The following is a 15,987-nucleotide window of genomic DNA, read 5'->3' on the forward strand; positions in this document are numbered from 1 at the left end:
CGAGGACAGCAGTGCATGTAAAAGGCGTCTTTACCACCTTTTACCTTCCACTAAAATGAGCTGGAGCTGGAGCTGCTCATCGAGTCTGCCTCATACATCTACTTCAGTCCAGGGTCCTGCTGCTCAAGGTGGGGGCCATGTCCACCCATCTAATTGAATTCGTGGGCAAATAACGCTAAAGTGCCACTTGATTGATTTAGCTGAGGCTTCGTAAAAAGAGGCTAAGACAAATAATTTGGAGTTCTGTTTTTTTCTTAGTATTAGGTTATAAGCAGTTTTTCAAACCAGGCAGAGTCCTCGTAATTGGTAAAGTGTTCTATTCCGTGGCTGTAGCAGGGTTTTCGTACCATATCATCTGTTGTTATGTACAGTCTTTATATGACAAGAGAAGTCCTTAGAACTTCCGTAGAATTCTGGATGGCTCAGCTGATGTGTGTGACTTGGCCTGCGTAGAGCACCCAGGTGTCCCTGTGGTTAGAATATTTTTGGACGATTCTTATGCACATCCATGACTCAGAACCACAGATTTAAAGAGCCCCAACAAGTACAGACAGGTCTTCTCTACCATGATAATTAATCGCATTTCATGATGGCTAAGAGGCTAGGCTCTTACATCACACCACGGCCTGGGCCAGCGTCTAGGGCTCTGTCCTCCAGGGCTGTGGGATTCAGGGAGGGGCATTTCCTCCCTTCCAAAATGTGGGTTATTGTGATGCTTAACCCTAACCCAACCCCAACCCTAAGCATGCTAAAGCACTCTGATAGTCACTGTACTGGGGGGACAGGGACCTAGGGAACAGAGACCTAGGTGACAGGGACCTAGATGACAGGTGTCTGCAGCCTGCTCTGGGGGACCTAGGCAGGGAAGTCAGTGATCTAGGAGCCACATGGGGGTGGGGGAGGGCCTGATGCTGAAGGGAAGCTTGTGGTGCCAGTTCCAGGCCTGTGGGGCAGGAGCAGGGGTAGAGGCAGACACTGCAGGTCCCCAGAGTCCTTCATTCACTTTGCCTGACTGAGGAGAGTGACCAGTGTATGACAGGATGGGGCCACCACAGAGCCTGGAGACCATGGGCTCAGGGGCGGCTGGGGTCTGCTTGGATTGGGCAATGATACCAGGGGCAACACAGTTCCAGGGAAATGCAGGGAAGGAAAATGGAATGGCCAAGCCACCAAGCTGCCAAGTCTCCAAGCTGGCACCGACGAAAACAACTGAGGACTCACAAATCTGGGAAGGCTGTAGCTCTCCTTGCCCTGTCTGAGGGTAAATTCCATAGCAATGGCTGGGCTACCCATTGCCTTAGCTGAACAGCCTTTTGACTTTGCTTTCAAAGGCTATTTTACAAATACTTGACCAGGTAACATTTTGTTCTAGGAGCCCAGGGCAAAAATTTAAAAGGAAAGTTATGCAGAAGTCCAGCTTCGCTTTCCATGGCGGGGGCGGTTTGCCTGGCTGCCCAGAGCAGAACCCTACACAGAATCTGGCCTGCTAATGAGGGGCTCCTTCCCTCCAGCCCCACTCAATCAGGATCTGGGGGAGGCAGCGAGGCCTGGTCCCTTTCTCTGGCTGCCGGTGCTAAGTCTCCACTCTCTTCCCCCGACTGGCTTCCCTGACACATCTTGAGCAACTTGAAACATTCCAATTCACATAAAATGGACCAAAACAACCCCATGAAAATACAAATGGAAAATTTTAAAAATGCGAAAAGAAAGGGGGGAAATTTTAAGAAGACATCAGAGACCAGTTTTTCAATTAGCTGCTGTCAGAAAGCCAAAGTGACGTGTACCCTGCAGCACACATTCCTAACCAAGCTGAGAATCTGACCAAGTCCCACACAGTCTCCTAGAAAAACACACAGCAAGTCCGGCGAATCACCTCAGGAATCTGAAACCCTGGGCAAGGGCTGAAGTCTATGTGCTCAAGGGTCCACGGACCCCTGGCCGCAATGCCCTGCCCACACAGCTGTGGTTCCATGTATCCCAGAGCCCCGGCTGCATCTTTTTAGGGATACAATGCCTGGACAGCTCCTGATGGGAGGCAGGGGAGTCTAATTAATCAGTGTCATCGAATGAGACACTGATGCCCAGTGGACTGATTACGGGGGATCTTCCCTGTCCCCTGCCTCGAGATGTCGGTAGCTGAGTCAGACTAAATTATTCAAAGTGAGTACCCAGCTGCAGCCTTGGCACAGGAAACCTGTGCCAGACAAGTCCACACGGGCAAGGCTGGTCACGCAGGGACATGTGTGCGACAGCCTCAGATATTACCGCAGAGCCACTGGCCCCTACTGAGCTTGACAGAAACTTAACATTCAGGATTCCTAGGTGAGAGGCATCAAGAGACTTCTCTCATCCAGCTTTTGGGGTGGTGGTATGCATTTCATATAAGCCTTTCACTCTGTGTAAACACTAGGGATAGCTTTCAGAAAACACTCCTTAAAAACTTGTATCAATTTAGTTTGAAGTCCCTTGCTTTTGATATTTACAACTAAAGAGAAAATGACAACACTAACAGTAAGCTTTTGGCATTTTGGAAACAAAGCGGCCGCTGTTGATTTGTGTTCTGTACAGAATAGGTAGAAGGCATCCAGCAGCCACCATGAGGGAGGGACCAAAGGATGGAGGGACCATGTCCCTGAGGCCCGTGTGCGCCCGGTGCGGGTCTCCTCCACCTTCATAAAGAGGAAGGCAGGGAGATTAAAAATCTTCTTGCCCAGCTTTCGGGAACAAGAGGCAGGCGCCTTCCCCGGCACTCCCTGCTGAGTCACCAACAGGCAGGGACACGCAGGGCCTGGTGTTCTGCACTCCTGCCAGCTCCCGGGAAGTCAGAACCCAGCATACTCTGGGGTAACTTCTTGGGCTGGCATGGTGGGCGAGTAACCGTTTAGCAACAGGAAAACTTTCCTTCAAATAGGGCAACACAGAAGTCAGCCTGCAAATGGACTCTCCCTCGCCTTCCCCTGAGTACTATTTTTGGCTTCAAAAGGCGGCACAAACTCCGCACCATGGATGAACACATTTTTATTCACATAGTCAAGAGGGATCCATAAGGTCAAAGTGAGGCCGGGTTAATGTTTAACAACCCCTCATGGAGCCTGAAAAGAACCCATAATATATAATCAAAGTGTTGAGTTGAAGCTGATACGGTCTTGAGAATCCCAGTATTTATGAATGCATATTCATGTAGTATAAGCTTAAAAACAACTCCAAGAAAGACAGCAAGCTCAGACAGCAGCTTTCCTATACAAACGAGTCTGTGGTGGGGATGTGGGGATGTGCTTTAGCAGCAACTATGTAAAATGTGAACCATTCACATCTCTTCAACTTACATTAGGGTCAGTTTGTAAACTTTCCATATGCGCAAACTATTTTATAATTTTAAATATTTTAACAGAAAAGAAGGAGTGCACAGCAAGACATCAGGAAACTAAGTGGGATTCTTTCTTCTCGGCTCTGTGACAGAGACACACAGAACTGCAGAAGTGACCTCTGCCTGGTCTCCACCTGCACCCTGCTGGCCTGCAACAGGGCTCCGTGCAAGGGCACAATCCCAGCAGGAGAAGCAAGAGCTAAGTTGGCCTTCAGCGCTTTAAATGGACAGCCAATGGGAGTCCACAGAGGATTGCAAGTCTAGAAGTCCCGCAAAGTGTGCCTCAGGTTCTGCAGCCCTTACCCCCGCCGCCAGCTCTAACCCTTCAGGCTGTTCCTGCCCCTGGCTGTTGCCTGTGGAAGTGTGCGACTACACAAGGACCCCTGGGCCTCTGATGCTGGTTCCTATTGGTCCACAGAACTTCCACATTAGGGATGCAGTTGTTGTAATAGGAACTGTCTAAGATATATTATGTTTCCTCTTTTCTGTCTTTCTTTTTAACATTCACATAAACTAATAAGAGATTCTAGGAGAAATTATTTGGACACTATGGTTATCGTCTTGAAAATAAGAAAGACCTGCTAATGTTAATCAGGAAAAGTGCATGTGATTATCAAGTAATCCAGGAATATGGGCAACTCCATTCAATCTACGTAATCCGACTTTGGAAAAAGATCAACAGTGTAATGTGAGATTGATTCAGGGTTGTGTCTACACTAGCGGTTCTTAAGCTCATGTGACCCCTACCAGGGGATGGCTGACAGTGTCTTCAGGCACTTTAGTTCATTGCTAAATATCCTATCACACTCCCAGAAGCCCCCACAATGAAGAGTCCTGGCCCCCAACAATCACAGTGTGAGCTTCAGAGACCCCCAACCCAGGCCCCATGGCTGCTCTGTCCAGCTCCCTGAGACCATGACAAGGATGAGTGCTGGTGCAGAGGTTCTCCTTGTAGGAAAGATGCCAAGAACATCTTTTTTCAATGCCCAACTGTTAGAGGAAAGAGATTTAAAATCCTCATCATCCATGGGATACATCAGATTCATCACCCACAGGAATCTTTTATGGAAAGACTGTTACAGGGACCCTGAAGGAGAAGCTCCATAATAAAAACCTTCACAACTCCTCTTTCCTTCCCTCCCTCTCATCCCTCTAATGCTAAAACAGAATTATTTCCATTAATTGGCAGAAACAACAGCCACTTAAACTCTCAGTGAACAGCATCAGCAGCTTCTCGAGGTTAGGGTGGGGAAACTCTAAATTCTTCCTTGCCTTTTAACTGGGTAGCATTTTAGTAAAAATACACTTAACTAGCAAATGAGAATGCTGAGACAGTGACACTCTGCCTGAGGCTCAATAATGACCAATCCTGCACGTTTACATTTGGTCTTGCTTTATTATTAGAGCTTTATAAACTTCCCATTAAGCATGAAATGCCTTGATATAGATATGATTTGACAAGAACACCGGATACTCACGAAATTGTTTCATTTCCAAATTATTTTGGGACTGTGAGGCAGCAATGTGTTTTTTGAGGAGGTGGAATGAAGATGGAGCTTAAACGGATAAAGATTTTTGTTAGCGAATAAATATATAACAACACCATGTATTCTAAAGTATCAAGAATGTGCTGAGCAATCAGATTTCTGTTTTTCTTCCTTCTCAGAGCTGAGGATGGAAGCCAGGGCCTCCAGCTTGCCAGCCAAGTGCTGCACTGAGCTGCACCCTAGTCCCTGCTGGGTCAACTCTTACGTAGTTGGGATCAGCGTCATTGCTGATGAGACACAACTTCCAATGACCCTTCTCACAAGTGAACATAAGCATTCACATGGTGCATGGATCTGATGCCCAGACCTGCTGCTCTATCCCTTCTGCTTATCTTCCAGACTTTTCTATGCCCAACTTCCCAGGGCCATGTCCTGTCCCTGGGCCCCTGTCCCCGGCAGTACCTCACTGCACATGCTCTACAGTGAGGGTCTTGAGCACCAGGGTGCTGAAGGACAAAAAGCTACAGGCCCACAAGCAAGGCCAGTTAATTCCTCTCCATGCCTTGGTTTCCTCATAGGCACTACACCTTTGACCTGCGGGGCTGTTCTGAATACTAAAAGAGATAATGTGTGCACAGTACTTGGGAAATCATTGCCTATCTGTGAGCACTAATTCCCTTCCTTGTTGGTGCTCCTGATTCCTAATCCAGGGTCTAAGAGGTTGAAAGCCTCGACCCTGTTGTCGTGGTTAATTTTAGGTGTTGACTCTGCTGGATTAGGAGATACCTAGAGCGCTGGCAGAGCACCGCTTCTGGACATGTCTGTGACATTTCCATCAGTGGAGGCCCAGACAGACCAACAAGCCAAAGAGAGACATCTTTCCCCTCTCTCCCCAGAGCCAGGCCACTGCTCCTAGAAGAGGAGGGTGGAGCCTTGGGTTCTGCCACTTTTGGACCCTTGGACATACACTAGCAACCTCACCATTCCCACCACCCCTGCGTTCTCAAGCCTTCAGCCTTGGACTGAGAGTTACGCCATTATCTTTTGGTTCCAAGGCTTCTACACTTAGAATGAGCCATGCTATCAGTACCTCTGGGTACAGCCTATTGTGGGATTTAGCCTGTATAATTATGCCAGCCAGCTAGCTCCTGACATCCACCCATCCACCCGCACATCCATCCATCCATTTATCCACCCATCCATCAATCCACCCCCCAAACTGTTCTACCTACTCATCCATCCATCCATGTACCCATCCACTCACCTATTTATCTATCCCTCTATCCATGCATCCATGCACCCATCCATCATCCATACATCTACCCATCCATCCATCCATTCATCCATCCATCCATCCATCCATGCGTACACTGTTCTGCTTCTGTGGACTAAAGACATTGCATTTACCTGTCTAATTACCTTTACTATGAAAAATGTCCTCATTACACAACTATAGCTGAAAGCCTTAGCTGAAAATATGGCTCATAGGACTAATACTATGGTTACATTTCACTCAAAGGTAAACAACGACAGTATAGTATTTTTCTTTTGTTTTAAAACAAGGATAAGAATTAGAAAAGTGTGGGCTTAGAAGGGGTGTGAGCAAAGAGAAGAAACAATGCAAGCCTAGCAAAATCATAGAACTATTTCCTTCCATCACAGTTTTGCTGAGGGCCAGAATTGCTGAGCTCCAACTTACACCAATTGCCACAAAGTCAGGAGCCTAAAGAATGTTCCATATCAGGGTGGGCAGTGCTGATGGCTTTTTGGCCTCAACTTTGGGTTACTGAATAAACAGAAATGTTTATAAACAACTACACTGTAATGCCTAACTGGCTTTCCTGCAAAACCATAACCAAACATGGAAGCAAAGCCTTACCTAATTTAGAGAAAGCCATTCTCAGTCCAATCAGTAAATAAGGAAAGGACCTGCAGTGGCACAAGTGTGCCCAGCAGTTCAGCCCAAGGAGGTCCAGTGCAGTGGCACACATCTGTGCAGACAGAGACGGGACCCTGGGGTCCCTGTGGAGTGTATGGAAGCGTCCTCATTGAAACTCCAAGGACTCGGGGAAGAATTATAATTCTGCATCAGGACAATGACGCTCAGAAGTGCACACAGCCTGTCACACGATATGGATCTGAATTCATGATCCTGAACAACACACGACCTAATCCACACACACAGTCCATGATCACTGATCTCACCTGTCTCACTCGCTGATCTCTCTGGAGCCAAAACAGGGCATTTGCCTCAAAGCATTCTTTAAGTTTGAGGATTTATCACTGAGCATGATTGTGAAATAGTAAGTTTCTTAGCTGATCCTGAAAACATTTCTACTCAGTGGAAACCTTAACAGTTTAAAAAACCTGTCCCTTCTATTGCTATGACAGATTTCCACTTGAAAATTACAACAATCTTGTGCACCCTTCTACTCAGGAGCAAAGGCAAGTGGAATCATTCGAAGCAGTTCTGTGATTTGGCATGTAGGAAACTGAGTCTTGTGGGACCCTGCAGGAGGAGACCCCAAAACTTACTTTGACCTGAGGGTAGGACTTCTTGTTCTTCTCACTGGAGGCACCCGGAAGCCCACCGTGCGAGGGGCCTTCGCACACGTAACGGAACCGGAACCCTCTCTGCAAAGGCGAACACAGGGCCAGAAGCGTGAAAAATAGGCATTAAATGAGAGTGGCGAAGTGATACCGAAATTTCTGATGCTTATGTGTGCTGGATGGAAACACAGGAAACTGCTGAAAGAGGACCCTCGGAAGCAAAAGGGCTTTCTCAAGGTCACCAGGACGACCACATGACCTGAAACTTGCGCGCTGGGAAGCCCAGCGGCGTCTGCCAGAAGTACGCTGCTGTAGCAATGACGCCCAGTGCCAGGGCAGGGCTGTGGAGTCGGAGGCAGAGCTCCCACATCTCAAGTTCCTGCCGCTCTCTGAGCTTCCCCACAGCGGGGAGAGTCATGCTTCCTTGACTGTGACTTAGAGGCGCTTCTTCTGTATCCCCGCTGATGACAGCTGGCAGGGGGTGGGCTGCAGAGGCCTCCTGTTGGATCCTCTGCATACCCAACGACACGCTGTGCATCACCAGCTCCTCTCCACACCAAGGGGAGGGCTTTAATTTCATGATGACTGAAGCAAGGAGCTCGAGCTTATACCAACTTCTGTGAGTGCATGAAAGCCAGGTGGTCCCTTATACATCTGATGGGGGGAAATTTTATCACTGCGATTCATCAATGAAGAGGTTGCTGTAACCTCTGCCATGTGTGTGAACAATCGTGGACAGACAGACCTAGGAGCCCCATCCTCTGACAGACAAGAAGACCACTGACACCATCTGGAAGGCTCAGTCTGCAAGGCCTGGTTTTAACTGCTGATAATCTATAAAGCTGGCTTAATTATAATTCTTCAGACTGGTATGCAAAGACTCAAGCCAAGACCATTCTGCAAATGGACCTCATAGTTGTACTAAGAGAACTTTCCTGTTTTTTCCTGAAACATTCACCTTCATAACGATGTCATTCAGTGTGTGGCAATGTCAGTAGTTTGGAACCGTGCAACCAAGCTGGATGGTTTTAATTTTTTCCATTTCGCCCTCTGGTGAAAAGAAGAGTGTGTTTGTGTCCTTTAGGAAATATCCTCACCTTTCACTTATTTTTATTGTGGGGCAGGCTTTATAGGAACGGTGCGAGGCCATTAGACTGTTAGTAGCTCCCATCCATCCCTGGCCAGTGAATTTCTACCATGCATAAGACAAGCCCAGTAAACACTAAGGTTTCATCAGCTCTGAGATCATAGCCCAAGGTGCAATTGCCTTCCTTGACTATATGACAGTTCATTTCGCCTGGTAGACTCGTGTGGTCTGTGAGTGGCCCAGGTTCCTGGATGTCATCTGAGTCTCTGTGGAGCACAGACGACTGTCCCTACTTTATGAGGATGCCTGATTTCCAAAAGAGATGATCCCACAGCATGTTTCGCTTGATGAGGAAGGGCTGCAGGGCTCAGTCCATGCCGCAGTCTGGAAAGTTTCCCCGCATCACTCAGCCTGCAGTGTGCACCCACTCACCACAGCAAGACCTCAAATGACTCTTACTTTTGGCTTCTCTGAAGGCCCCACACCTGGATACCAGGGGCGCCCTCAGAGATGAGGTTTTAAGGGTGCTTCTTCTGTTTTACATCTCACAAAATTGAAATTTTAAAAAAAAATAAGTTACAAATTCAGTTCTATGCCTTTTTAAGCAATGCCTGTTAGCTTACTTTAAATAATGAAGTGGAATTTCTAAAGGCATGAGAAACCAACAGCATGTTCAATAGCATCCAGAATTGGCTAACTATGGAGGTAGGGATTACTTGACTGCTAATCAATTCAAACACAACTTCAGTTTTAAAACAGGATTAGCTAATTAGCGCTGTGCCATCTGCAGCAGAACTGGATGCGCAGAGATCTGTAGACCATGCTGTGACTCATTCCCGTCACCACTTGGAAAACCTAGACCAGGAAGGTCCTAGATATGACTTTAGTCATCTTAAAAAATGACTAAAGTGATTCATTATCTTTTATCGCAAAATCCCTTCGAGGCACTTGGAAAGGTGCATACGTGCACACTTTCACATGTGACTGAGGGTGCGATCGAAGACTTAACCGTGCCCTTGTAGTTTGGAAAACAGCAGCTACTACTCAGGGTTGCGTGAGAGCCCCTATATTTCTATGCAAGCTAATTTTCAACCTGAATGTGGAGATTCAGAATTCTTTTGTTCAGGAAGATAAAATGTCTTCAGATGCAGAGACTGGATGCGTTTCTGAGTCTGACTTTCTGAAATTCAAGGCTCTTCAGTCCCCAGCCTTTCATCTCGGCCAATTTGAGTGCTCCAGAAGAGTCACCAAGCCCAAGTGGGAAGCTCCCCAGACTGGGCAGAGTCTGACTCCAGAATGGCATCTGTCTTCACTGAAGTCAAACGTCAGAGCAGCAGCAGTTGGTAAATAAACACCTGATGCACTCCTGTGAGCTCTTGCGCATGCACACATAATGAACTGGAGTCTGAGTTCTGGAACTACATCCACCCTGAAGGGAGATCCTGAATGCCCATCTTTCCTTATGGCTGCTGGGCCCATGGTAAGGAACTGCATGTGAAAGTCTCATTGTGGTGCTCTGCTTATAAAAATAGGTATCTGGAGAAGTAATTTGGTGTGAAGACAAATTTTAATTGATTAGTTTCATAAAACTATAAGCTAGGAAATTTTCCAGGAGGCCAGGTCCTCTTGTAGAATTTCAGGGATGAAATCCCTGGGAGAACGTGCGACTTTGTGTGAGAAGTTCCTGCTATAGAGCTGGAGGTAGAGGTAAACAGAGGCAAGCGCTGCTGGCAGCCTGTGAAGGGACTGATCCCTGCAAGCAACTAGAACAGTGTCCAAAGTTCCCCGTGGGGTTCCTGTCCTCTGAGAGATGCTGTCAGCTGATTCAGCCTTGTGAGGGCTGTCTGGTCCCAGACGTCTGCTGGGCATCTCCTAGTGAATGAAAAGTCCTACAAGCAGACAGGAAAAACTGCCTTCCTTCCTTTCACAGCCCTAGAGCCACAGAGTCTCTAACACCTATTTACCCACCAAGCTGGGACATGGTTTAGAGAAGCCATTTCCACCCAGAGCTTAGAGGAAGAGCCTGATAAGATTAGCTCCTCTCTGTCTCCAAGAGCTCGGGTCTAACACTAGTGCCAGAAGGAAGAGAATCTAAGTTTTACACCCAGCAGCACTTTCAGTGCCTAAGGTTACAAGTTCCGCAGACAGAAAGGAATTGGCTGGACCTGCTGCAGGAAGTGGGGCTGGGAAGGACTACGCATGTGTGGATGTGAGCTTTGTGTCAGTGTATTTTCTTACAGATGAAAGTGGGTGAAAATAATCCACGCCTTCCTGGCAAAGGCTGATAGCTAAACTGGTGGAGACAGCAGAATACCAAAGATCTATAATTAACTGGAGTTTCACAGAACTATACCGAGGTTCAAGAAAAATAAGAGAAATGAAAAGCACTGAGCCAAGCTGTTATATAATTTGGCAGGTTGTTGATCTTCCAGATAGCCTACTTCCTCTATAACATTTATTTCATATTTTTCAATGCTTGAGGTCTAAACATTAGATGTAGGGATCTAATATTGTAAGGAAAGTCCCACCCCTTTAATCTTCTTACCTGTTTAGGTTGCTCTAATATTTGAAGGTATGGACCATCTGCTAAAAACAAAAACAACAAACAGAAACCAAAAGACACCGTGAGGCTTCTCAAATTTGGTATAAGATGTAAAGCAAGTCAAAGTTATGTTTTTAAACAGAGGTTTCAAATCAATTCTACAGCTACCATTTCATGGGGATATAATTTCTCTTCTTGAAATATCTCATTCACTGCTCTTGGACAGTCCTTTTACAGTTTTAGAGGGCACCAATAAATCCATGTTTGTTGACTGCCCCACCCAACAGTGGGCTCATGGCTGGCAAGCGTTGTTGCCTTCACAATCCTGTCTCCAACAAAATATTTTTTAAACAAGAATATCAGTTAACAGTAGCAAGTAGATCCTAGGCACTGTGACACTGTCTTCTGTCTTCACATCATTAGATGCTGACTTTTGTTCCCCGCAGAGCATGAGCTCAGTGTAACCTTAAAAGAGATGACATGGCCAGCATCACGCACCTGCTTCTCCCTTCACTCCTTTTCTGGTTTTTGCCCTCTCCTGATGCCGTAAGTACAGCTACTGCCTTTGCTCCCTAACTCTGAGTGTTTTGTTCCTCCTCTCCAGGAGAGAGGAAGAGAGAGTCACTTGTCAATGGGGTCAGGTGGGAAATTATCTTCCATCTGTATGGAAGTCATCCCTGAACATTTTAAAATACTTTTAGAAAAGTAGGTGTAATTTTAAAATTAAAAAAAAATGGCTAGAATTTAATTTTTACTTAGAAAATAAAACAGGTTAAAAAGAGAAATATTTTCACACCCCTGATAATGTAACAAATGTAAAAAAATTTCTCCTGGGGTGTGAAACAACATATCAGAAGATAGCTTCTGAGAAGCTGTGTGTGGGTAAGACGTCATGTTAAACTTCAGGTCTCTCCTTAACTCTTCCAAAAAAGACTTACAAATCTGCTTTTTTTCTATAGGATTAATTTCCTTTAAATATGTGAAATTCTACATAAAATGTATCCATTTTTCTTGTTGAGAAAGTTAAATCAACTAGAAAATTAGACTCACTGTTCTTATCTTTGTTTTAAGGCCAATTTTGGGTGGGGGCCACATTTCTGCTTTATAAAAATGCTATCCTGCCGTGCACAGAAATTTAAACTACAGGCCTATCAGTTACACTCTAACCCATACTTTTTAACAAGCCATTGATCTACTAATGGCTTTCGATTTAAGAAACCTAGATGATTGAAAATATCCATACAGAAATAGAAAATTAACACCAGTGTATACAACTTCTCTACTCTTTTAAAATCTGAATAAATGTCCCATACACCTTGGTCTATAAAATCTAAACTATACCACTGCAACAGAGAAGGAAGACATATGGATAAAAATGGTGGGTAACAACAGGAAAGTAAGATTTCTAGGTATAATTCTGAAAACTTTTGTAATATCATGGCAACATTAGTTCCACAACATGAAGCTGTGACCTCAGAATGTTGACTGATATGGCTCTTTTGATAATATTATGTCTATGCACATTTATGTCAAGAAAAAGCATTGTTTAAGAAATCTGCCTTTGGATACTGTTTGGTATTCACCGGGCATGAAACTGATAACCTGTGCATTTTCTGAGGGCAAAACCAAGTTCTTATATCTTCAGCAAAGCATTAATACTAAGAAAAATACTTTGAACCCCAGAATTGAAAAGCTCACAGGAAACACTGATTATCGAGACACTTGCCCATTTACAGGAAGCTGACCCTGCGCTCAAGTTGGACAGCACATCACAAGACCTCAGACACTGTGGCCTAGATAATGCTTTGTGGGGAAAGGAGAGAAAGGGCTCTTGTCATGGCTTATGTCTAGATGTCCCCCCAAAGCTTCATGCAGTCAAAGGTGGGGCTTTTTCAGAGGAGGCTGACTCCAGAGTGTGTGCCTGATTCATGGTGCAATGCTGGGATTAAGGGTGTATGATTACTAAGTCAGTCCACTGATTGGTTTGGCAACACCCTAATCCTGGTAGCCTAGATACAACATAAGGGGCTGAAAGAGACTTGTCTCCCCTCTTGCTTGCTTTGCTACCTTCTGCCCACCATGAACTGTTTCTCCTCTGTGATGCCTGTCTGCCATCCACCTTGCCTTGCAGTCAGCTTGTTACAGACTGAAATTTCTACAAACTGTGAGCTAAATAAACCCTTCCCCCTCTAACTTTGGTGTTGGGTATTTTGTCTTAGCAAGGGGAAAAAAGAAAGACATCTCTCTAATACAACTTTTACAAGTGAAGGAGAAAGTGTAGGAGAATTACTTTCTCCCCTCTCATGAACTCCTAGAACTACTGAAGATATAGCTGCAAAAAAAAAAAAAAAAAAAAAAATCTGATCTAAATAATGAAAGGTGGAACCAGAGTACCACAGTGGTTTCAAATGAGGTGATTTAATGAGATGAAGTCTCTCCATACCTGCTGTCTACCTCCATCCGATGTACAAGCACCATAATTCAGCCTCATGGCTTTGACATCTAAAGCCCACTGTGACTGGAGCCATGAAACAAAGTAATAAAAAGGTCCATTGGACCACACTCATACAGACATCAACCATTAGCAAAGGAGGCCAAATGAGCTGAATTTCTTAGTATCTAGATTATACTGAACAGTTTGTGGATAATTAATGCAGTTGTGTTAGAAGAATTATTATGTACGTTTTATCAATTAGAATACAAAGTCTGAAGTTTTTTAAAAGATGCTTTTTCTGCTGAGGTGTTCTCTATGATATTTGTAGTAGCTGACACACAGGAGGCCTCAGACAAACCTTTGGGGAGCAGAGCTAGGCAGTGGAGACTGGGACAGAACAGAGAGGGTAAAAAAGGATGCAGCAAGATTGGGAAAAAGGAAAATCTTGATATTAAGTGACAAACTCCTTCTGCATTGTCTGAATAGGTATTAGCAACCATGACTGCTAGTCCAACAGGTAAGTGAGACAGAACATTTTTGTGCAAATATATTTCAAGAAAGTAAACTGCAAGATGATTGGTGTTTAAGGTTGGTGTTTAATCACTTCCTTCCTATGGACACCACTGAATTTCTAGAAGAGACTCTAAGAAAATACTGCAATTACTTTTAAAAATGAAAACAAAGCAGCAGGGTAAAAGGGATGTCTTTTCTTACCTGTCTGCAGGGGCATCTCTGGTGGGAATAATTCTGGATTAAATATTGCATGACTCAGAGGATTCAAATGAAACATCTGTAAAGAAGAATATTTAAATCTTTTGATCATTATTTTCCCAACATTATATTAAAAATGCAAAGTCATAACACCTAAAAATTAATTGCAAGAGTGAAAACTAAAGACAAAAACAAGAGCTGTGTGTGGTGGCACATGCGTATAAGCCCAGCACTCAGGAGGCTGAAGCAGGAGGATCCATGTGAGTTTGAGGCCAGCCTGCATTACATAAGTGAGTCCAAGGTCAACCTGCACTACACAGTCAGACCCTGTCTCAAAAAAAAAAGATGAAAACAAACATCTAAAAATATCCTAAATCAGGATTTTAAAGCTCTTTTTTGAAACCCAGTTAAACTCTCATGTCCATGGAGCTTGGCTGACAAGGGGATTTGAGCAGATTAACCCCACCCTCAAGTCCCAAGGCCAGGACCTAGCTGGGCCTGTTCACCTACAGGGCCAAATGTGTCCTCATCCCAGAGGGGAAAATTAATGCTTGTGGAATGAATGACTGCAGCTCATTGTCTTAGCCATGTAAGAAGATAGTCCTAGGAAACTCTATTTCTTTGATGATGGTAAATATCTCTAATCCATCCAATTTCAAGATTGGAAGAGTTCTAGAGAGCAGCTCTGGAATAGTTCATGGCATAACTGGAAAACACTGAGCAGGCTGAGGAGCAGGGACCAAACCCTGAGCGCATTTGTGTTTTTCAACTCTAATGCAAAAGGCATAAAGTTGTATGGGGGTCCAGGCTGCACAATGGCCCCTCAAAGGTGTCCAAGTTCTAGTCCTAAATCCCAGAACGTTTGAAAGCTGCCTCAGACATCAAAAGGGACTTTGAATACGTGGTTGGTGAAAGGGTATTAAGGTGCAGGGATTATCCTGGGTACCAGCTTGGGCAGCAGAGGCTTAGGAAGTCAAAGCCTTTGTGAGGAGTATGTTGTAGAAGCAGGAGGTGGGTGACAGGAGCTTCCCAAGCCAAGGACCACAGGTGGCCTCAGAGGGCTGCCAGCAGGAGGACCACCCAGTCAGTGCCCTCATTTGCGTCTAGACCACAGGAGGACAGACTTGTGCTGTCCTAAGTCACAAGTTTTTGGGAATCTCTTAATGCAACAACATGAAACTATCACAGAGAAAGCAGCAGGCATGTAACTTATTCGGATGGAATTAAATGTTCCCACTTAGTTCACTCAGAAATATAAATCCCTACTTTTGAGCTTCCCACTTTTTTCATTCGACAAAAGTTATCTCTCTGAAAAGTCTGTGGACAGCGCTAGAAACTGGCCTTACTTCACTTTCTGCGCAAGGCTGGTAAGTGGGCTGGAAACAGTATTTAAAAATAAATTTAAGTATTACAATTTGTCCCCTTGCCCTTATTAGCAAATTACTGGGTGCTCTTGGGTTCCTCAGAACCCCTCATGCCTAGTTAAAGCAAAAGTAAAAAAAGAGGTGTTTAGATCAAGAGCACTTCAGATTCACTGGTGAGGAATACAGAATTTCAATTGCAGAACAAAAAAGTGTCCAGCTTCACTTCTTGTGGGCAAGAATCACTGATGCGTTCATCGTTTGCTGGGAAGGAAATACAGGCAGCAAAGACAAGTTCTGCAAAGTTAAGCCCCTGACCCAGAGTTCTTTTCCTGTGGCCCTACAGGTGGCTGAAATGACAAGGTCAAGGGCAAAAATGCCAGGAAGACAGACCCTGTGCTATGTGGCGGCAGTGACACTGTTGACCAGATCGGGGTGGAGAGCAAAC

General features: G+C 45.0%; 1 protein-coding gene across 3 annotated transcripts in view; it reads right to left on the reverse strand.

Moving 5' to 3' along the window:
* Positions 1–15,987, reverse strand: part of Nfkb1 (nuclear factor of kappa light polypeptide gene enhancer in B-cells 1) — a gene marked incomplete in the record, with an annotated part of 108,262 nt that overhangs the window by 66,571 nt on the left and 25,704 nt on the right. For 2 of the 3 annotated variants that reach the window (XM_013505396.1, XM_013505395.1), the window contains 3 exon segments: positions 7,390–7,488; positions 11,037–11,077; positions 14,182–14,257. In XM_013505396.1, coding sequence (XP_013360850.1) covers positions 7,390–7,488; positions 11,037–11,077; positions 14,182–14,257 — 216 coding nt within the window. 3 annotated transcript variants of the gene reach the window in all.

The sequence above is a fragment of the Chinchilla lanigera genome, unplaced genomic scaffold (assembly GCF_000276665.1).
Source record: "Chinchilla lanigera isolate Chin_1 unplaced genomic scaffold, ChiLan1.0 scaffold00095, whole genome shotgun sequence".
Classification (NCBI taxonomy): Eukaryota; Metazoa; Chordata; class Mammalia; order Rodentia; family Chinchillidae; genus Chinchilla; species Chinchilla lanigera.